The sequence below is a fragment of the Papaver somniferum genome, chromosome 5 (genome assembly GCF_003573695.1).
Source record: "Papaver somniferum cultivar HN1 chromosome 5, ASM357369v1, whole genome shotgun sequence".
NCBI classification, from domain to species: Eukaryota; Viridiplantae; Streptophyta; class Magnoliopsida; order Ranunculales; family Papaveraceae; genus Papaver; species Papaver somniferum.
The window spans coordinates 93,697,391-93,720,766 of NC_039362.1; the positions used below are offsets into that span (position 1 = coordinate 93,697,391).

At 35.4% G+C, this 23,376-nt stretch overlaps 1 protein-coding gene across 2 annotated transcripts; it reads left to right on the forward strand.

The window, feature by feature from the left end:
• The first annotated feature begins 15,528 nt into the window (after positions 1 to 15,528).
• Positions 15,529 to 22,797, forward strand: LOC113282252. 2 transcript variants are annotated; one of them, XM_026531236.1, is made up of 11 exons: positions 15,529 to 16,153; positions 16,258 to 16,515; positions 17,663 to 17,905; positions 18,067 to 18,237; positions 18,358 to 19,739; positions 20,432 to 20,505; positions 20,902 to 20,983; positions 21,070 to 21,195; positions 21,280 to 21,386; positions 21,695 to 21,885; positions 22,046 to 22,797. In XM_026531236.1, exons 1-11 carry the CDS (start codon positions 15,713 to 15,715, stop codon positions 22,301 to 22,303), a joined length of 3,333 nt encoding a protein of 1,110 aa, XP_026387021.1. In that variant the 5' UTR covers positions 15,529 to 15,712; the 3' UTR covers positions 22,304 to 22,797. The 2 variants fall into 2 exon arrangements, 1 of the variants encoding a protein (XP_026387021.1); XR_003326683.1 differs by lacking the exon at positions 22,046 to 22,797 and having other exon boundaries at positions 20,902 to 20,957; positions 21,695 to 21,872.
• The last annotated feature ends 579 nt before the right edge of the window (positions 22,798 to 23,376 follow it).

Below are 23,376 nucleotides of genomic sequence, written 5' to 3' on the forward strand. Positions count from 1 at the left end.
AGATTTAATCTAGGTAGATTTATAAACACTTATAACAAAAAATGGCAAAGAGGGGGGCGACTGAGGATGATCTAAATGATAACAAGGGTAAGCGGGTATGTATTAGTCTGGAGGACCAAGAGGTTACTTATAAGATGACCCATCTGAAAATAACAAAGGACATTGCGGGTGAATTTAATCTGATGCAGTTGAAGGAATTGTAGAATTTTGTGGATCAAAAATATCAAAAAGGGTAGAAAATAAAGAAACACAATGAGGTTGTTGCAAAACAAGAAGCAGGGGAGAAAATGAAGGCTCTAAAGGAAGTGGCAAAACAAAGGAGACTTTTATATTTGGCCCAAGAAGCCAAAATCAGAAAGGTGCTCAAGGAAAGCAATGACCTCTGGTTATCATCAACTCTTGAATCAAGCCTTGCAGATGAAGTACAAAGTTACAAAAATGATCAGGCCTTTACAGATGATGATTTTGGAACTCTGGAACTATCTATGGTAGTGAACCAGAGCACGAAACATGTGATGAAAAAAATGAAGATGAGAGTGAGGAGGAAAGTAAGGAGTCCTGGTCCGACTGAGAGTTACAGTGTCAAAATGTGGATCCTTAGATTAATGTTTTTGGGTACTTTTTTTATAAACTATTTTGAAAACTTTACGGCATACAGGTGGTTCCCATGTGAACATTTTGGTATAACTTACGAAGATGTAGGAGTTGAACTGACTATATAACATGATTTTTTTTTTCTTGCATTTAAATAGCTTTTTGCATGTAAAATTGGTTTTTAACATATGAATACATTTGATAGTAGTTTTTTTGTTCTTCATATTTTACTATATAAATATTACATAAAATAGTATATACATATTCATAATCTTTCATTTGCAAGTTCCACATCACATGATAGTAGTCTTTTACTTGGAAGTTTTATATCATAGAAGCATATATTTATAGATGTTTTCAAGAATTATGTATGTTATACCCGAAAAACAAATTCTTGTCATATGAAATATTCATTCCTAACTGATGTGATGCTCTTCCTTGTTGTACTATCTACCCACCCATTTTGTTGGTCATCTAATCGGAATTAACGAAAACAAATATAAACATGGTAGAACCATTCGATAACTTTTACCATTGATTTCAATTGCCTTCGGAACCATTTATCCGGAGAAGTCCATTCTGAAAAACTTTGAAATTAACTTGGAGAAAGGCCTTGCATATAAACTTGGACCTAAAAATCCTCCCCCCAGTATTCCCCCAGTAAAAAGCACCTTTATCTGGATCAGAATCCTATGACAAAATTAACACAGCAAAACTATAAGAAAAAAAAAGACAAAAATCGATAATGCATTACTAAGTACAACCGACTACTAATTTAGTTGTGAAAATGTATCTCTAGTGCACTTTATTTTCAAAAATCACTCTACATGCACATGGAAAAATATGAGTTGTAAGATAAACTTGCTAGTTCTTATCTTCTTTGTGAGATTAGCATGGGATATATAGTTCTAAACTTCATTGCTAGGTTAACATGTGTTAGGCTCTGATTACCATTTAAAAAAAACTTCTTGTGTTATATTTGATGTTATCCACGAAGATTAGTTGTTCGTGAAGTTGTTGGTCATCATGGAGTATTAAAGTTTTCGATGACTATATTGCAGATCCGACTCTAAAATATTATATTCTCTTCTGGTTTCATTAACTTAAAATGGGCTTGTGCGGTGCTGAAGACATTTTATCAGGGAATAATAGTTAATCCAGCAATTGCCATGATCTAAAAATCATAAATCCTCACAAACATGCATCAAAAACTTCCTAGCATCGACGTGCTCTATTTTTGGAACCAATTGTTAATGCTGAGAGTTTTAATACATTTGCAAGATTGTTGGATTATTTAGAACCTATGAAGGTAATCCTACAATTTTTTTAGTTCACCTTCATTTGTTTAAAAACTCAATCTTGCAATTGAAGCAGATTACTCTTCATCTGCATCATTATAAACTTCTTTCTCCAACTCACTCCTCTTTTACATTCAGTTCATAATACTTTCAGAAACATACACCAATTTTTTACAAGTTTAAAAGCTAAGGATAATCGTTATTTGAAAAACTTAACTTTGGAAGTGTTGAACATTCATCTCTAGCCCATGTAGTTATTTGCATCTATGTAATTCCCATCGATATAGAAAGTAAAAGGTACATATTTGATCATTTTTTCATAACTAATTATCCTTAAAAGAAAGTGAAACCATGTGCACCCCCATTAAACTAGGGATGCACGTTCCTCCCATTTTACCATTATTAATACTTAAAAGAAAATGCAAATATATATATCCTCACTAAACTAGGGGTGGACGTTCCTCTCATTTTTATTGGTTGTATGTTTAACTATAGTTATCATCATATTATTAATTTTTATAGTTTAAAAATTGGTAAACACATTTGGAATTAGAGAAATAAGTTCGATAATAGAACCCACCATGAGTTAGCTTAATGTTTATCTTAAACAACCAAATTGTAGATTTTTATGGACTTGGTTGTTATTTCAATTACATAAAGAACATTTAATGTTGAAGAAGTCAGTCAAACTTACCCTCATGAACTCACTTCATTTCTTTTTTCATAGTCAAATTATCAATTTTTTACAATTCTCCATAGGAACAAAAACATTTTCTAACAAATTTATAAATTTAGTTTTGAATCAATGAATTGAGAGATTCTCAAGAGAAGTCATGACAGAGAGTTGTTGTCTAATCTTAGGGTTTTTCAGAAAATGAATAATGTTTCGACCAAAACGGGTTAATGATGCTGATTTAATTTCTTTTGGTTTCCGATTATCACAATAATTGTATTAATTAAGAATCAAATGAGAACGATTTAAGTATAATATAATCTATAAGTTGATAGCCATGCCTTCTTTTTGTTAAAAATTATAAATAAAGAAAAAAGATGTAAGGTGCAGGAGAGTGAACTTGGATTTGTGCCTATTTTTGTTATTTCTCAAATTTGTTTAATCTCCAATATGAATGTTTATTATATGATATTTAAAATTATAAACAAAAGTGTCAGAGCACTGGTCGGTCGAACTTGCAAGCTTTGTTATGTCAAGATTATTGACAATGTTAGATGTTCAAAAATATATCTCGGATTAAGATTAAAGTATGATAGTTCAGTTTTAGACATCACTGAATAACCCTAGAAGATTGAAGACTGAAAATCAAAGGAAGACATTCGGTAAACTTCATCGACAAAGTGGTATGCGAAGACTGAACCATCCTATTTACTCACGGTATTTACCATTATATTTATGAGACTATATCGTACGATTTTAGTAGATTTAATATTACAAAAAAGAAACTTTGAGTCAAGCTTGTCTTGATAAATCTCTCGAAATATGATTCAAGCAATTGATGTTTTAGATCCTTAACAATCTTGGTTAAAAACAATTTATTTCATGAACTATTTTTGTTTCAAGTTTAACATTTGGAATTTGTTCAAGCAGTGATATTTATTATATACGGCGATTGGGAACGTTTCGAATTGCTTAAAGAGAGTTTTCAGAACTTACTGAAATTTCAGACATATAGTAGGTACGCGTACTGGTGATATGAGTTCCGAAATAGGGTAAGCATGCATACCCAGTATGTGTACCAGAAGATTCTGAGTTCGTGAATGGGAGAGAGGTATGCATACCCAATATGCGTACCCCTAGGATCTAAGCTCGTGAATGACTAAGGCACACATACCCAGTACGCATACCCCAAAAGCCTGAGTTCATGGAATTGTCTATATGTATGTGTACCCCTACACATACCCACCCACTATCGAACTAAGCAGATGCTCATAAACTATTATAAAAATACGTTAGGCATTTCTATAACTCTCCTAAGCACTTCTAAGAAAACTTTTTTCACGAAATTACTCTGTATTTGTGACTCATGGTTTGAGTCTTGAATGGTAATGAACACGAATTACGGTTGAAATTTCAAAAGGCATATTTTCCAATACAAACTATCATCGTAAATGGTTCCAGAAACCTGGACTGTAATGTATATTATTCAATGTAATTTCAAGACGAATTTCTCACATCCTTATATGAATTCCAAATAAGAATTTCTTCTAAAATGAAAAAGGTTTCTCTTGAATCTCAAGTTATCTTAGCTTAAATTCAAAGCTGCCTAGAGCCTTGAAAATCTATAATTAGAGAGACTCATGTAACATGATTTCTTAATCTCTGACACTTATTTGTCCTAGTTGCTTTCTAAAGTCGTCCTCTGAAAACCTAGGTTTCCTATGAGAAACATAATTAGGTTACAACTTACTTCATTTATGGATTCGTGAATCCTGGTCTGACTATGTTTTACATAATAGTTCGTGTAACCTGATCTTATTCTTATTAATTTTCGAGGTTCTTGTGTATCTCGGACCGGGAACGAGATAGATAGAAATCACAAATTTTCATTCGTCTCAAACTTTCTGATTCCTTAATATAGATATGTAAAATCTTCTTTAATTTGTTTGGATTATTTGAGAGGTGGTTAGTAACCAAGGTTTCTCAGCTAACCGAGTGTGAGTATTCAGGATTCCTGAGGTTTGATAGAATTAATCTATTTCAAATAGATCTCCAAACCTAGATCAAAATATAAAAAGAGAAATCAAATAGCTTATCTATTATTGGACAATTGGTATCAAGTCTTCACTTAGGTTGAAGAAACTCTTAGGCTGTAAAAGACGTCAATTAAGGTAATCGATTGCGTAAAGCCTTGCGAGGTTCAAGAGACGTAAGGAATTCGACTACAAGTGAATTTCTTGAAGGGTTTATTCGGTTTCAAATATATTCTAGTCCGAAGTCTGATGGTAAGATAGTGTCTGTAGCGGCTTAATAATATTTAGTGTCCAAAGCTGGATGAAGTCTCGGGGTTTTTCTACAGGTGGCGCTATCCTCGTTAACAAAACATCTGGTGTCTTGTGTTTTTCTTTTTTTGCATTATATTATTTTTATCTTTATAATATGAACAACATAAGTAGTACGTTATCAATCTAGGTAGTTTAAGTCCTTATTAATTATGATCAATAACGAGACTTTTTCTGGTTAAATTTGTTAGAGCACTGCTCCGTCGAACTCGGAAGCGTTGCTATCTCAAGCTTGTTTGTCAAGTTTAGTTTCCAAAACTATAAGTCTTGATTTCTAGTCTACTTATAGCTATGTCTCGGATTGGGATAGAATGTGTAGTTGAGCTTTAGACTACACGACATTCATCGATTGAAGACGAAGAACTACTAAGGGGAGCTTGTGGAACTTCATCAACAAAAGGTATGTGGAGACTTGAACTCATATATCACTCAGAAATATATTTCTATTTTATCCCCTACTGAGGCAAAAGTCGTATAACTATATAGACTTTACATTATACACATTTGATATTTCGAGCTGAGTTTAACTCGCTTATATGTTTCTCGAAATATATGTTGGAAAGCTTTATGCTTTAACCACGTTCATCATTATTCTTGACGAGAGTCAAAAGATGATCATGTGAAAATCACCTGGTAACATATTACATGATTTGTGTGAGACAGTCATTTGATGTAGGCTCGAAATGTTTTGTATTGATCATTCGATCACTTGAAAATTGCTTATAAGATAATAGTTTTTGTGAGACAACTATTATCGTCTTCTAAGAATGTTTAAATGATTTAAATGGGTGTTAAGAGCTAAAACCCATGTCTAGATACATTACGGTTTGTATACTTAGTGTACGAACTGTTTTGACGGAATTCAGGACCGGAAGTTTGCATACCCGTTCGCAAACTTATTCAACTGTTTAAGTCAGGGTACTTAAGTTTGCATACCCGTTCGCAAAATTATTTAATTGTTGAAGTCCGGGAACCAAGTTTGCATACCCGTTTCCTAACGGTTTCATTTGAGTTCGGTCCGGAGCTAAAGTTTGCGTACCCGTTTGCAAACTTAAGTGGTTCAGGTTCTTAAATCGGTTAAGTATGATTTCATACTCATGAATACATTTATAAATTAAGGAATGCAATCTTTGCAAACCGTGGCTAAAATGTTCATGAACTGATTCTCTTGAATCAATCCGATTATGCTTCAATTGTGTCTTGTATACTTCTATGAGAATATAAAAAATTGAACAACTCTATGAGTAACACAATTAGATTCACTTGATTATCAATTGAACTAGAAGTGTTAAGATGAACAAGGTTAAGAGAAAAGTGTTTATATGGCTAACTTCGGTTAACTATTATTGAGCCAACTCAATACACATGTTTAGATACAGTTACATATATCTAAATGAAGGTATATTTCATTTGTGCGTAACAAGCTAAGAAAATCTAACGGTTGAAAGATATTAGCTTGAACCTTAAATCAGGTTTCATCTAACGGTGAATATTGATTGCTTTGTTCCAAAGTATTAAAACCCTGATTTGAAGCCTATATAAGGGAGAACTCTAGCAACTGGGAAACCTAATCCCCACACCTCATGTGTGATACTAGTTACGACTAGAGTCGATTCTCCTTTAACCTAGGATTTTCCTAAAACCATTATAGGTTAACGACTTAAAGACTTCATTGGGATTCTGAAGCCAGACCCACTATTTTCTCTGTAGTTGCGTGTTCTGATCTTACTTTGTTTTATCGTATTGAGTACTATCTTCTCTAAGATTTGCTCGAGATTTATCTCCGACGGGTAAGATATAAAAACTAATCACAAAGCTCTTCATCTCATTCTTTGTGATTCCACAATAACTTGTTCTAACCATATAGTTAAGTTATTGTGAGGTGATTGATATTACTAGAGTCCTGCTGGGATTCAGAGGCGTAAGGAACGCGACTATACCTTAATCAGTATGAGATTGATTAGGGCTCAACTACATTCCAGTCCAAAGTTAACTTGTAGTAGGTTAGAGTCTATAGCGGCTTAATACAATGTGGTGTTCAAATCTGGACTAGGTCCCAGGGTTTTTCTGCATTTTCGGTTTCCTCGTCAACAAAACTTCTGGTGTCTGTGTTATTTCTTTTTCGCATTATATTTTCTATATAATTAAAATACCACATGTTGTGCGTAGTTCAATCAATTGTAAATCCAACGTTTGGTTGTTGATTAAAATTGACTGACACTTGAACATTGGTCTTTGGTACCGTTCAAGTTGTTTCTCATAATAATCAGGCTCACGTATTTCTATCTGTTTGATTTGCAGATTACATTGAGAAACAAAGATATAACTCTTGGATGTATTTTACTTGATTGAGTCTGACTGTATAGTTGATTCTCTTGGAAATATATTGGAATTAGTCCATACAGATTGCCGAAACGAAATATTGGGTGTGGTTGTTAGACCCCTACTTTTTCAAGGAAAACACGTTTAAGACCTCATAAGTTTGTGTTTGTAGCAATCTCACTCTATGGACAGAAATGCTATCTCTATAAACGTACCACCAGTCTTCGATGGCTCGAATTACTTATGGTGGAAAGTTGTTATGCGCGCTTTTCTCTAAGCACATGATTTTCAATCATGGGTTCGTGTAGTTAATGGCTATGATCCTCCGGTTGTTACAGAAGGCGATGTAACTGTATCAAAGGATATTGGTGTATATCATCCTGCCGATATTCACGCTGCAAAGTAAAATTCTGGCGGATTAAATGCTATCATCCATGCAATTACCCCAGATCTTCAACACCATGTGACTACGTGCACTAAGTCTAAAGAAGCCAACGATATTTTAGAAACTATATTCGAAGGAAATTCCACCGAAAAAGAAGCTAGGCTTCAAAACCTAAATTCTGATTGGGAAAACCTTTGTATGGCTGATGAAGATTCATTTGACGAGTTTAATCACAAAGTGCCTGAAATTGTTAATGTATCTTTTGCATTGGGTAAGACTATTCCTGAAAAAGACATTGTAATGAAAATTCCCAGATCATTGCCAGCCAAATACGATTCTAAGAAACATGCCATCGTTGAAGGAAATAACCTTGAAACAATTTCCATAAATACTCTTGTTGGGAAGTTAAAGATCTTTGATCATGAGCATACATCCAAATCCGGGAAGTATATTGCTTTCAAAGCACAAAAGAACACTAAATTGCTTGACAAAAGTAAAAGTGTTGGCATCTCTGTTGTTGATCCTATTGAGACTGATTCATCAGATGAACATCTTGACAACTCAGTTTCACTGATCACAAGACAGTTTAGAGATCTTCTTTCGAAGAGAAGTATACGGTTCATCAGAGATAAACCTAGGTCATCAGTCAAACCTCATGATCGTGCTCCTCTTGAAAGGGACACCGTCGATACTGATGACGAGGATATGCCACAGTGATTTAAGTGTAAAGGTTCTGGTTATTTTGCTAATGAGTGTCCAAATCGTAGAAAATACACTGTGAACAAAGGTCTTGCTGCAATTCTTGATGAATTGTATGATCACTATGATTCGAGCGATGATGAAAAGACAAGTGTTGCACTCCTTGGTGAAAATATTGATTTTGATACATCAATCTTGATATTCTTCCTGGAGAAACTTCGTCAACCACTATGAAGGATAAAATGGATTTTTCCTTGTCTACTGAAAATTTTATTTCACATGTTTCAGGTACCTCAATTTGTTTAGCAGCATGTTCAACTATGTGTCTGAACCGTCCTCCACATTGACATGTTCTTATTGTACTTTTAAGGGTCGTTAACTCTCTAAGTGTTACAAGTACAAGCATAAAATAAGATATGTCAACAAACTTCAACGGAGAGCAAATCGATTAACAAATAAGCTCAAACTTGTTCAGAAGCCTAATTCATCTGAGGTATGTAACTCAATACTTCTCCGAAAAAGTTTATTTCAAAAGAAAAATTAGACCTCTACAGAAAAGAACAAGGTCTAAACATTCTGTTAAAAAGGGTATTAAGAATTTCGTACAAGAATTGAATGGTGGACAGATTATTGTTCACCCCAACACAGCTTAATCGTGTTGAAGGTGCATCTTGTCTCATGTGCCTAGTCAAAGAGACAAGAGTTGAGCACAAATCAGGCTTTAGGAAAATAATTTTTTTTTTCTTTTCCTTTTTGGTTTTCTGGAATTCTATTGATTTTTCGGTATTGAAAAGTTTTTTCCTTTTTCATTGAAAGAGGGTTAATATCGACAATTCTACCTTATTTAGGGATATGAATTGGTCGTACGTGAATCCTACTCTGTTTATAGGTTTCGTAACCCAACATTCCTTTTTCCTTCCCGGAAAACTCTTTTTATCACAAGATTGCTTGTTGAGCTTTAATTGTGTATTTCTCTCACAATTCCATATTTGAATGGAGACTCCAAGCATCATATCTTCTGATGGAAAATATGTTAATATGATTGTTTCAATAAGTAAAAAGATAAATCTCATTCCTCTACAACTTTGACAAGAAAAAGGAAGAATATTCATCTTGCAATGTTTAGATTTATTTATTTAAATTCTGAGTTATTTGGAAGATAATTTTGCAGTATTAATCTTTATTGGTTTTATATATTGCATATTATGTTATGAGATATGTTTGTTTACGTCTGTGAACTATGATTGACCCATATATGTCGAAACTTAAGTCTATTATGTCATTATTCAAATATTGATGGAATTGATTTATATGTCAAAGATTAAGTCTATGGGTATCATTATGCAAATATTGGTGAAAAATAGAATGAATCTTTGAATATTCTGCAGTATTGATCTTTCCCTAATCCACTTCTATGTGAAAGTACTGTATGGCTCCGTAAGTTTTCTTATGTTGAGCATTTCTGATTAAATTAATCATTGAGTTTCCTTTGTGGTTAATTTAATTGATTTTTCTGGATACAAATTCATGTTTCATGTGATTTGTTAATGTCCAAAAAAATCCTTATTTTCTTGTAAAAGTAAGGTCGCTCTTGTTGTTCTTTCGGGAATGAACTTGTGCTTCATTTTATGGGGGAGAGTTCTTAATTGAACTTGTGCTTAATTGCCAAATCTTTGTGGGGAGTGCGGCTGTTGGAGTTATCTTGTATTTGTATAAACTCCTTGATGAATACACTAAGTTTCGACTATGTGAAATCATCGAAACAAAGTTGATATGTTCTCCTTTAGTCATGAAGTATCTCTTTGAGAATTTCATTATGATCCCGCTAGTTTTCGTACCATTGCCAATTTATATTGACAAAAAGGGGGAGAATTATTTTGTAGTTCACACTACATATACATATGGTTTACAGATCATTATGTAAGGGGAAGTGGTTTTCATTGTGAGATGAAGTATTGACTAAGGGGGAGTGATACATATCACCATAGTATTATTGTCAAAGTTGTGATACAATTGAACTTTGATGATGTGTGATAATACTATGACTCTATATAACAATACGAAAACAATCCTGTTGAATATTGTTATGGCTACGGATCTTCAACAACTATGATGCTGAGTTGAACACGTTCAGAATCACTGGAGTACTTGGAGTGACGAAGAATTCAAGGAATGTTGAAGAATCAAGGATATCAAGCATTTGGATGATAAGCTATAAAGTTTATTTATTTTGTAATCCATATGTATTGATATTTTTGTCACTAAAATTGACAATGGGGGAGATTGTTAGAGCACTGCTCGGTCGAACTCGCAAGCGTTGATATCTCAAGCTTGTTTGTCAAGTTTAGTTACCAAAACTATATGTGTCGATTTCTAGTCTACTTATAGCTATGTTTTGAATTAGGATAAAATGTGTAGTTGAGCTTTAGACTTCACGGCGTTCTTCGATTGAAGACGAAGAACTACTAAGGGGAGCTTGTGGAACTTCATCAACAAAAGGTATGTGGAGGCTTGAACTCATCTATCACTCAGAAGTATATTTCTATTCTATGAGACAAAAGTCGTATAACTATATAGACTTTACATTATACACATTTGATATTTCGAGCTGAGTTTAACTCGTTTATATCTTTCTCGAAATATGTGTTGGAAAGCTTTTTGCTTTAACCACGTTCATCATTATTCTTGACGAAAGTCAAAATATTATCATGTGAAAATCACCTGGTAACATCTTACATGATTTGTGTGAGACAGTCATTTGATGTAGGCTCGAAATGTTTCGTATTGATCATTCTATCACTTAAAAATTGCTTATAAGATAATAGTTTCTGTGAGAGAACTATTATCTTCTTCTAAGAATGTTTCAATGATTGAAATGGGAGTTAAGAGCTAAAACCCATGTCTGGATACATTATGGTTTGTATACTTAGTGTATGGACTGTTTTGACGGAATTCAGGACCGGAAGTTTGCATACCTGTTCGCAAACTTATTCAACTGTTTAAGTCAGGGTACTTAAGTTTGCATACCCGTTCGCGAACTGATTTAACTGTTGAAGTCCGGGAACCAAGTTTGCATACCCGTTTCCAAACGGTTTCAACTGAGTTTGGTCCGAAGCTAAAGTTTGCGTACCCGTTTACAAACTGTCGGCTTGTGACCAATATCCAGAACTTAAGTTTGCGTACCCATTTTCAAACTTAAGTGGTTCAGGTTCTTAAATCGGTTAAGTATGATTTCATACCCTTGAAAAAATACATTTATAGATTAAGGAATGTAATGTTTGCAAACGTGGCTAAAATGTTCATGAACTGATTCTTTTGAATCAATCCGATTTTGCTTCAATTGTGTCTTGTATACTTCTATGAGAATATAAACAATTGAACAACTCTATGAGTAACACAATTAGATTCATTTGATTATCAATTGATCTAGAAGTGTTAAGATGAACAAGGCTAAGAGAAAAGTGTTCATAACTTCGGTTAACTGTTATTAAGCCCACTCAATATACGCGTTTAGGTACGGTTACCCATATATAAATGAAGGTATATTTCATTTGTGTGTAACAAGATAAGACAATCTAACGGTTGAAAGATATTAGCTTGAATCTTAAATCAGGTTTCATCTAACGGTGAATATTGATTGCTTTATTCCAAAGTTATCAAACCCTGATTTGAAGACTATATAAGGGACAACTCTAGTAACTGGGAAACCTAATCCACACACCTCATGTGTGTAGTTGCGACTAGAGTAGATTCTTCTTTAACCTAGGTTTTTACTAAAACCATTATAGGTTAACGACTTAAAGACTTCATTGGGATTCTGAAGCCAAACCTAACTATTTTCTCTATAGTCGCCTGTTCTGATCTTACTTTGTTCAATCGTATTGAGTATTATCTTATCTAAGATTTGCTCGAGATCATCTCCGATAGGTAAGATATAAAAATTAATCACAAAGATCTTCGTTTTATTCTTTGTGATTCCACAATAACTTGTTATACTACCATGTAGTTAAGTTATTATGAGGTGATTGATATTACTAGGATGTTGTTCGAGAATGTAAGACCGGTGTATCAATTAGTTCCTGTTCACCTTAATTTATCAAAATACGTAACAAAAACTCGTAGGTATTGTGGGAGACAAATTTATCTATTCGATAGACTTTTATGTGTGAGACAGATTTGTTTATCAAGTCTTCGACTTTGGTTCGTAGCAACTCTTAGTTGTGGGTGATGTCAGCTAAGGGAATCAAGTGCATAGACTCCTGCTGGGATTCAAAGGCGTAAGGAACGCGATTGTACCTTAATCAGTGTGAGATTGGTTAGGGATCAACTACATTCCAGTACGAAGTTAACTTGCAGTAGGCTAGAGTCTGTAGCGGCTTAATACAGTATGGTGTTCAAATCTGGACTAGGCCCCGGGGGTTTTCTGCACTTGCGGTATCCTCGTTAACAAACTTCTGGTGTCTGTGTTATTTCTTTTCCGCATTGTATTTTCTATATAATTGAAATATCAAAGGTTGCACGTAGTTCAATCAATTGGTAAATCCAACCTGTGGTTGTTGATTAACACTTGAACATTGGTCTTTGGTACCGTTCAAGTTGTTTCTCATAATAATCAGGCTCGCGGATTTCTATCTGTTTGATTTGCTGATTACATTGAGAAACATAGATATAACTTTTGGATGTATTTTCCTTGGTTGAGTCTGACTGTCTAGTTGATTCTCTTGGAAATATATTGGAGTTAGTCCATACAGATTGCTGAAACGAAATATTGGGTGTGGTTGTTAGACCCCCGCTTTTTCAAAATTCGTATCTTGTAAGATACATAACAAGTTTCATACTTGTTGGACTAGACTGATTTGTAGGATCGTCCAAGAATTGTTCTACACAATTAAGTTCACGGACTTCTTGATCTAGACGTATTGATCGTGGAAGTGATAAGATAAAAACTCTCTCTCTCAATATATATATATATTGTTCAATGATCTTTAATTTAGATCTACTTGCTATTGTATTAGGTTTTGTCCATACAGGATGTCGAGTGAAAAAATTGGTAGTGTGTTTTTCTCCCTCTCCTTTTCTTTCAACTCCAACTAAGGAAAAAAATGTTCCACTGCTATATGATCCAAATAAAGTGATTGCAGATGAATCAAATGACAATATTGATTTAACCATGTCATTGATTACTAGTCAGTTTCGAGATCTCTTTTGAAACAAGAATAAGAGATTCGTAAAATATAATCATCATCATATTGTACGACCTCATGATCGTCTTCCAACCAAGAACAAAAATGATCAAGAGAAAGATGGTGAATATCATCCACATTGATTTAAGTGTAAAGCTTTCAGTTATTTGTCTAAAGGTCAACCTAATCTAACAAAATTAAGGGGAATCAAGGCTCTTGCTATAAATCTTGATGAGATCTCAGACTAATGTAATTCTGAAGAAGAGGATACAACTAATATTGCACTAGTTGTTGAATTGTCGTTTCCTTCCAATACCACTGATAACCCAACCATTTAAAATATGGATACATCTTCCAATATTTAGAATGCTATCAACATGCATGGTAAAGGAGGAAAAATCCATGTGCACAACTGTCAAAAATCAAAGGAAAACTAAGGTCCTCTTTTGAAATTTCTGTAACTAGTCCTTTGTGCATAGTTCCTTGTAGGTAGCCTTCTTTTTGGTTAAATCCCGGGCCTCAAATTTTCATTAACATGGTTAGACCAATCTTTATCGCGATAGGTTTTCTGAATTACCGTGGTATGCATATTATGCAAGTAAGCATGGTCTTGTGCGTTTTAGAAGTACTTAAACCATGGTATGACCCACAAATGACTGGGAACTTCCGCTTAAGAACTCCCACTTCCTGTTCCACATCATTCCTCAAATCCATTTATCTATTGCCAATACCGGTATGAACGACCCAATTCGCCTGCAGGGGGATGACAATAAGCTTGAACTAAGGTTGACCATTTTGGATAGATCATATCCGCAAGATGGATGTTGATGTGAAATGTACTTGGGGACAAATCCATACTTTAGATCTTCAAACAAAGGCGATTTGTGCAAAATATTAATGTCATTTTGTGAACCAGAAAGACAAAAAAAAAAGGTTTCATATCGGACAATCATAAGAAGCAACAACTTCAAAGATAACATCGGATTCTAGTTAATGACCTTTATATTGACCAGCACAATAGGTAGGGAATCCGGTTCATACCCAATGCAAACAGTCAATACTACCTAGCATTCCTAGAAACCCATGTCTTGGTTTTGCTTTAATATCTCTCTAACATCTTCCTTGGTTGGTTTTTCGCAAATACATTGGATCAAAATGATTATTCATTGCTTTGGAATACAATGAATTTTTTTTGTATGAAGTTGTTTGCCCATAAGAAGGTATTCATAGTTCGAATCCACAGGTATCCCATGACATAGAATCCTTAAGCCCGAAGTAACCTTTTGTAGGACTATGAATGCATCAAATTGATAATTAAAATGAGATTCTAACTCACCAAGTGACAGGGCATGCAAAATCGACATTGGAAATCTTTATCAGAGTACACACAATCGAAAAACAATTGTGCATAGGCATTTGGTGGAACCATCCCTTCCTCGATACATCTTGTGAACACTTATTTTGGACCTGGAACTCTAGATATTTGGTCCAAATGGGAAAATTTATGTAAAAATAAGTATGTATAAATTGATGAAGTAGTGGTGTATGTGTAGGACTGAAGTAGAGGAAATATAACCGTCTGAATAACGATCGATCCAATGTCTTTTAACGCGCTTCATATGGAGTCTATCACGATCCACTTTTCTCGTAGTGACGCGTATAGCAAAAATCCTATGCATTGTAACCGACTTTAGATTAATTAAACATGTCGGTACAGCTCGGTCATAAATCATAATGCACAAGAGAAGAAAAATATGTAGGGTTCAAACAACCTCTTGCAAGCAATCCTCAAAGTTACTAAAAATTAATTAAACAACAAACATTCAGTAATCCACCAGTCGTTCCCAGTAATTCTATTTCTAAATCTAACGGTTGTTCTTCATATCAAATCACAAGTAATGATGATGTGTGTTTTACGGTCCTACCTTAAAATAAACGGGTCCCTGATTGCATGACCACCACGTGTACCCACCTCCAATTGCTTATAACTTAATTAATTTCTTTTTTTTCCTCCTTCGAAATTTCTCTCAAACAAACAAAATTAAAATTATTACCAATTTCCAACTAAGATTCCATCTCTAAAACCAGTGATTAAGAAGAAATCCAGAGCCATAGCCAGAACGTCCCATGGCGGTGGTGGTTCTCAATTACAGAGAATCGGAAGAAGAATTTCTACTCAAATTGATTGAGAATTTGGATTACTAATCGTCGTGTTGATGGCAATTGTAACAGGAGATAGATACTTAGATTTCTTGGTAAAATATGTTGATAAACAAGCAGGATTGTTACTTGAAGGAAGCATAATCTTGAAGCTGAATCCAGTTGGATTACACTATGTACAATCAAGAATTGAAGCATTAGAAGAACTTGAAGGATTATTAAGTGGTGCACCTGTTGATTATTTACGTGCTTATGTTTCTGATCTTGGAGATCATAGAGCTTTAGAACAATTAAGACGGATATTACGTTTATTAACATCTTTGAAAGTTGTTTCTGTATTACCACCACAATTTAGAGATCCAACTCCATTATCGTTATTACCTTTTGGGGGACTTAGGGTTTTGGAATTACGTGGTTGTGATCTTTCTACTTCTGCTGCTAAAGGATTGTTAGAGTTGCGGCATACTTTGGAGAAGATTATTTGTCATAATTCCACTGTAAGTCTTGATTATGAATTCCAGTTTCTAAATTCCACTATTGTATTTGAACTTTTTTTTTTCATTGTTTGATTTTTTTTTTTTTTTTGTTGTTGTTATTGTAGGATGCGCTGAGGCATGTGTTTGCGAGTAGAATAGTGGATATAAAGGATTCACAAGTATGGAAGAAATTGACATTTGTATCGTGTGCTTGTAACAATTTGATACTTATGGATGAATCCCTGCAACTGCTGCCTGTTGTGGAAACTCTTGATTTGAGTAGAAATAGGTTTGCGAAAGTGGATAATCTGCGTAAATGTGTACAGTTGAAACATTTGGATCTTGGATTTAATCATCTTCGGACGATTTCATCGTTTGCTGAGGTAAGTCTGGTTGAACTTCTGTGTTTAGTTGTTTGAATTATGAATTTGATGTTTTTGAATAGTTGGAAAATGCAGTACACATACTTGGACTAAAACTTGTTAGTTGAAATAGAACCTCATGCACTGGTCATTGTAGTACTTGGGTTTAGAATGTTATGTGATTGAGGATTCCTTATGCCTTGGTATACTTTCTGTAGTTTTCATCTGAAATTCCACTAACTACCGCATTGATGACCATGCTACTTAGACTAGTATTATAAATTCACTAGTGTATTTATTGGTAGTGGTGGGATATTAGAAGGAAACAATGAGAAGATTGACACACAAGAATCACAAGCTCGCATGAGTGTGTAACTTTTCAATAAACCAGGGGCAAATCACTAGATGAGTCAAAAGGTGTAGTTGGATAACTCTTCAAAACATATATCTCTGACTGTCTTGCATATATTGATTGTTAGAATCTGAGATCATGAATTAGGGAACTTAGCCATTCAGTGAGAAGATTGGTATAATGAAGTATGTTGGTGGGAACTCAGCTAGTTTAGGGATATATCTTGGACTTGATCAATGCCACACTTGGTTTTTTCTTTGTCTCTTACCTGGTTTGGTTACAGAGCTAAAAGGTTGATTCTGATCACGCACTGTGTGGGCTTCTCTCACCTATAAAGTTCTTGAACAGAGCCATGCAAATTCTTATGATCAGTTATTTCTGTTATTACATAGGCCTTGAGCTTGGATTAGTGTGTTATCTGATTCTTCTCATTAAATTTTTGTCGATATCTGTTGTTTATGTCGCCAATCTAGAGTTCGCATTTTTAAGTTGTGCCTGAGGATCTTACTTGACACATAAAAAAACCTTACTGAAGTGGGTAGACCGCGGGCGTGTACCTTTATTTAATTCATGAAATCAGGTTTAATGCGACTTTAAAACTTTAGTCCCTTATGTGTTATTCTGAGATTCTGGTCTGAAAATCATTTATTCTTAGTTTCTTGTTTACTGTTTTGGGGAAATCATATCAAGTACTTGGACCCCACTTTGAACTAGCTCTGTAGCTGAAACTTACTTGGTAACCTTAGTACCTTAATAAACGAGAACATATTTTTAGCGTTGCATCTGCTTTTTAAATTCTATTCTTGTATTTTGCAGGTCTCGAGCTCAATTGTTAAGCTTGTTTTGAGGCACAATGCCTTAACAACCTTGCGCGGGATCGAGAATTTGAAGTCACTTCAAGGAATTGACCTTTCCTACAATATTATTTCCAGTTTTTCGGAGTTGGAGATTGTAGCAAGTCTTCCATCTCTTCAGAGCTTATGGTTGGAAGGGAATCCAATTTGTTGTTCACGGTGGTACCGAGCACAAGTTTTCAGCTTGTTCAGTAATATAGAAAAAGTAGGTTCTGGTTTCTCTGTAAATAAAATTGTCATGATATTGTGTTGTTCATGGCATACAAGCATTTATTACTTCACATTGTATATTGTGGTAACGTATATGACCCATTTAGTCAAGCAAGTTATCCAGCCGATTTAACATGTTATTTATTTCTGACTTAGTTCGAATTAGATGACAAGGAAATCAACACACAGGAAGCTTGGCAAAGGCAGATTATTATTGCAAGCCGGCAGATGAGACCAGCTGCATATGGCTTTTATTCTCCTGCAAAACATCATAGTCAAGGGGAAGAAATTATCAGGAAAGGGGAAAGCAGCGCCTATGGAAAAAGGGTAGGTGACTCTTTTCTGACATCAATACTTATACTAGTAAATATGTCCTTCGTAAGTTCCCCTAATCTAATATGTGTGTATCCTCGTAATGGTTTCTGAATTTTGAGTTGCTAATGGCAGAAAAAGATGTCCCGTCTTGCTTCTATCGCAGACGAGGAACAAAGGAGGCTTAATGCTTTGGAGGGGGTTGAGCAAGATTCGTTGTCATGCGACAGTGAGATTCTAAGTAGAGATGAGAACATCGTTTCTGATGGTGAAGCGGAAATTATTGGATTAATGAATAAAGTAGAATTTTTGAAGAAAGAGCGATCTGTTCTTTGGCTACGGGAGTTCAAAGAGTGGATGATGGATCAGGCTCCGGAGGGTATGGTGGAAAAATACAGAGTTGCAGGGTTGAGCAGTCCTGGTAAAGAAAATTATATCCCAAACAAGAGTTACCATAAACATGTTGGCGAGAGTTCAAGATATGTATCCGAATCACAAACTTCGGTAGTTGAGAGCACCACAAACATTTTAGAATCTCACAACGCACTTGCAGATACTTCAAGTGGTGTAAATGCTTATCAGTACCTCCACTCAGTCAGCAAGAGACCTCCAGAGTCTTCAGTTTTGGGGATTGGTAGAGATGCTCCACCCATGCTAAGAGTGGAGGAATCTGATCTGAAGCAGGGGCTACTGCAGTCTTATTCTCAAGAAGATTTGAATTTTTCTGAACCCTCATTAACCCTGGGAAATGATGGGGTAGGCGGAAAGCCTAGTGGTAAACCATTAGCAGGCATTGATGCACTTTTGGAATCCCACTCATTCACTTCTACTCAACCTGGATCACCACCTCATTACCAAGAAAATCTCCTCCATCGCCGCCAAAACTTAGAGGAAGAATTTCTACAGTTATCAACGGAGTCTCTTTCATTGGCGTCATCTGATACTGAAACAAGCTGTAGCGATGATCATTTATGTACATCTGACAAGTCTTTAGGTGAAGATGAATTTTTATCGGATGAGGAACTCCCGAATGGGATGATTGATGACCACCCTAAGGCATTCTCTCATGACCGTTATTGGAAAGGGAGACATGGTGCTGTACACCTAAATCATCTAGAGCCAGAGCATGGTCAACAAGTTCACACAGCTGAGAAGCTTGGTAATACTACCTGCGTTGACACGGAAAGTGATACGTATGACGAGGCAGAATGCTTGGTAGATAAGAAAGGTAGAAGGAGAACTAAAAAGAGAGTAATTTCACTATTAGAGGGGGGGTCTGCTGAGAACAACACAGGAGCATTATCTAACAGTGAGAATGGCATTTCTGATTTGCGCGATTTGAATTTGTACGGCAGAGCAGGTTTGATGAGCAAATCAACCACTCAAAATCCATTGGATGATGAATTCATAAAGGATTATTTTCATGCAAGAGTTGCGGATGCGGAAGTTTCTGAGACTTGTTTGCAGCATATGCCCTGTGATACTGTGTTTGAAGAGGATTCGAGATACAAGGAGAGGTAAATTATGTTCATTCTAATTTGTTGTTTTCCAGTGAACAGAATTTTTATTCTCCATGTAACATAATTCAGTTTATGAGTGGCTTAATGCTTTAGTGTGGCTTTTTTGTGCAACTTGTGTGATTTGATTATATTGTGACTGGGATTTAGCTGTTCATACCAAGTAACGTATCTGAATGTAAATTAGCTGTTGTGTGAGTAATCTGGCCATATCAAAGGATATAATATGTATTAGGTTGTCTATCTATTGAGTTTATTTGGTATTTAAGAAGTTTACATACTTTAAGGAGCCTTGGAAGGCATGCAGAAAACCAGGCTGCTTATATGTATTAAGAACTCAAAAGAGAAAAAGGACTATTAAATAAAAACAAAGATGAATGTATAATCTGTACTGATAACAGATATAGGAAATAGAAGATGAATTTGCTCTCCGTTGTCTATAAAAATCTAGATGATGGCGGCACTTGATTGGGCATAAAGATCAAACTTGGGATGATCGAGTTGGTCCTTTTGTTGAAAGTGAGGGATTGGGATTTAGAAAGTGGTGTGGGATTATGTGGTTGACTGAGATTGTGGGGAAGATTTTCTGACATGTTTATGTTTACCTTCAGTTGTTGCTTTTCTGTTTCGTATACAATTGGTAAAAAGAAAACAATCCAAAATTCTGATGTTACTTTTATGTATATGTGCAGCGAAGTAACGTTAGTGCGTAGCAGTGAAAACAGATTGTATGTGCTACTGTTTGATTCCGCATCTGATGGTTCAGGTACTCAATTGCACTATTTTAACTGGGATTGCTAGGCTTTGCTTGGTGTCTGCAGGACTCAAATATTAAAAAAAAAATGCCTAATTCTTTTCGGAGTAGTGTTGGATTTTGGTTGCAGTTTGCGGTTTGGGCACTTAGGCAAGAGAGTTGTGAATATTCACATCCTACATATACTGTGGATATTCAAACCCTTTCTGCTTATATTTGAATGCTTCAACACAAACTACTGTCAAAATCTCATTGATCCCCAAAACATATAGGCCAATCTCTACAGTTTCATTTTACAAAAATGGACTGGAAACAAGTGCAGCAATATCAGCTTAGAACTATTAAGCTATCTCCCGAACTGCTATTATCTTAGTTACTTCTGCAGTATGATATGTTCCCCTCTTGCAGGAACTATTGCTAGAGTTATAGGACGCCATAGGCTAGACGATCTCCAAGAAGTTGTGGTTAGTATCGGACTACAGGCGTTGAGGTTAGGAATGTCATTTTTTGTTTCTTTCTTTTTAGAATGCTTATCAACTGCCGCCTTTATTAAGATTTGTGGTTCTTTTCTTTAAGGGTGCACTTCGAGGTCGATGTGGCATACCTGTTCATAACAAGGGACATCGAGAAATCAAAGAGATTGCTATCTCTAATACAAGTTTCTGATTCGACTTTACCAAGTAATGCCTGTTCGTTTACGAGGTAATTACCAAAATCTGATATTGGGGTTACAGTTCACTTGTATTTTCGTTTGCAATTGGTCTGTAACCATGAAATATCTTGCAGTTTAGAGCAGGTTCAGGTTGAATCATTTGATGAACATGTATGTGGAGGTTTGAAAGTGAGCATATTTCTATATTCTATGCTGCTATTCTGGCACAACAATACTGAAGGTGAGGTCTGATTTCCTGGTTACAATGTTGAGTAAGCATATTAATTCTATCACCCATATTAATTGTTCTGGGAACCAATTGAGATGGTGTTTCAGTATTTTATACCAGGATGTGGTTATGGTCGCCACTTCTTAATTTTTCATCTCCGCACTTTAGTAATCAAAAAATCTATGTTGGAGTGCATTATGTCATATACTTGTGATTAGACTCATTAGAGTTATCAGATCGAACTTTGTTTGCTGCTTTTACTTTCGGCATGTGCTACGGAGTTAATGCTTAAAACATTTATAATTTTCATGGTTCGACAGAGGAGGAATTGTGGCTTCCAAGATCAGTATTTGTGATTGAAGGATATTTGCTCATCTGTACAGAAGATGTTATACAGTTAAGTTGTGATACTAATACGGATGATGATGATGCCGAGAGTGATATATCATCCTTCTCCTCCCGCTATTTCTCACTCGACTCTAGGTGCTCCATCGGTAACATTCTAGAGATGGTAATATTAGTTTTAAGGACTTACTTGATGTGAAATAGCATTTTGGTTTATACGGATCCAAAGTATAAGAATAAGCAAGGCTGTATGCAACAGAAGGCCAATGTTAACTGGCTTCATGTTTCTAGGCACTTATACTCACTAGCTGGAATTTATTTTGCAGGTTATTGAGCCCAGGGATAGCAAGTGTGTGACCTTAACCTTAGACAACAATTTGGTGTCTAATAAGGTTTTTAGCTCCTCAGCTACTAATCCCAAGAAAAAGAAGGATGTGAAGAAGAACCCAAATGATACTGGATCTCAGAAGATTTGGAAATTGAAGTGGTTCTCTGAAGAGACTTTGTCGAAGTTTGTTGTTTTACTGAAGGCACTCTACTCAGGAACCTCCTTGACTCCTTTACCTGTTAGATGTATTATTTGAGAAAACAAATTGCATCTCAGTATCTTCTGAAGCATAGAGAAAAAGGAATGGTTTGGTTAATCCTGGTGTTTGGAAGGGTGAGAATGATGCAGGCATAATGGAACCTTAAGTAGGCCAGTTGGCTTGTGTAACCGTTGTTCATCATATTGTACTGGTCTCTCAAAGTTTTGTTCACATAGCGGTAGTGCCTAGTTGACTGGCAGGTGAGGGGCTAGATGAGATTTAGGCGTGGAATCAAGTAAGATACGACCAATGGGTTGAAAGTGTTGGTAGGCAAGTAGAAGCTCGGTATTCTTTTTATTCTTTCTGCTTTCTTTTCTTCTAAAGTTATGTTGTTGTTGTTGATAAGGCTTGGCTGTTTTCTTATTCTTTGATTCTTTTGTAAAAATGAACAAAATTGTACATACTCCCAGACAGAAAAAACACTTCATATGTGTTTTATATTGTTTACAGAAAATGTTTAATCCTGTAGAATCAAGAACGGTTCACCCACATATTCTGGTAGTTGGGAAAAATTTTCTTAACAGGATCATTCAAAATCTCATAAAGGAACTCTAATTGTAGCTTCGCTAAAAAAATGGGAGATAAAGCAACCACTGTGGTGCTTGGTGCTTGGCTATATGTGCCTGAAACTAGTATTTGGCCATAAGATATTGGATGAAATCTGTTTTGAGGCATACGTTCGGCTGATGTTATCATCCGAACCTAGGAAAAATACACAAGGTTCGGCTCAAATTTAGTATGACAAACAGGTTACTATTGGATCCAAAAGTTACTTGGCGGAAACTTAAGTTCTGGCCACATAAGTGTATGCAACTGCATCTGATGGCAAAGCTATAGAGAAAAGTATCCTAATACTTGCACCAGAGTGCTCTATAGGTCGACTTTCTGAACCTCTCCCTCAAACAAATCAACCTCCACCACCGGATTGATAAGTGAGAGTCCCACTAGTAGTTTAAAAATCCCATCCCTATTAATCTCTTGGTGGAGGGGCATGGTCGTAAGGAAGCCCTAAGAATTATTTTTGGAAGCAGCAAAGTTATCTTTTGATTAGTTCCGTTCGCGAAACCTAA

Excerpts from the sequence above, each read along its gene's own strand:
- LOC113282252 (XM_026531236.1), top strand. The coding sequence starts at position 15,713 with ATGGCAATTGTAACAGGAGATAGATACTTAGATTTCTTGGTAAAATAT. Across the intron at positions 19,740-20,431 it reads GATTCGAGATACAAGGAGAG|CGAAGTAACGTTAGTGCGTA; the intron begins GTAAATTATGTT and ends GTATATGTGCAG. Across the intron at positions 21,387-21,694 it reads CTGGCACAACAATACTGAAG|AGGAGGAATTGTGGCTTCCA; the intron begins GTGAGGTCTGAT and ends ATGGTTCGACAG.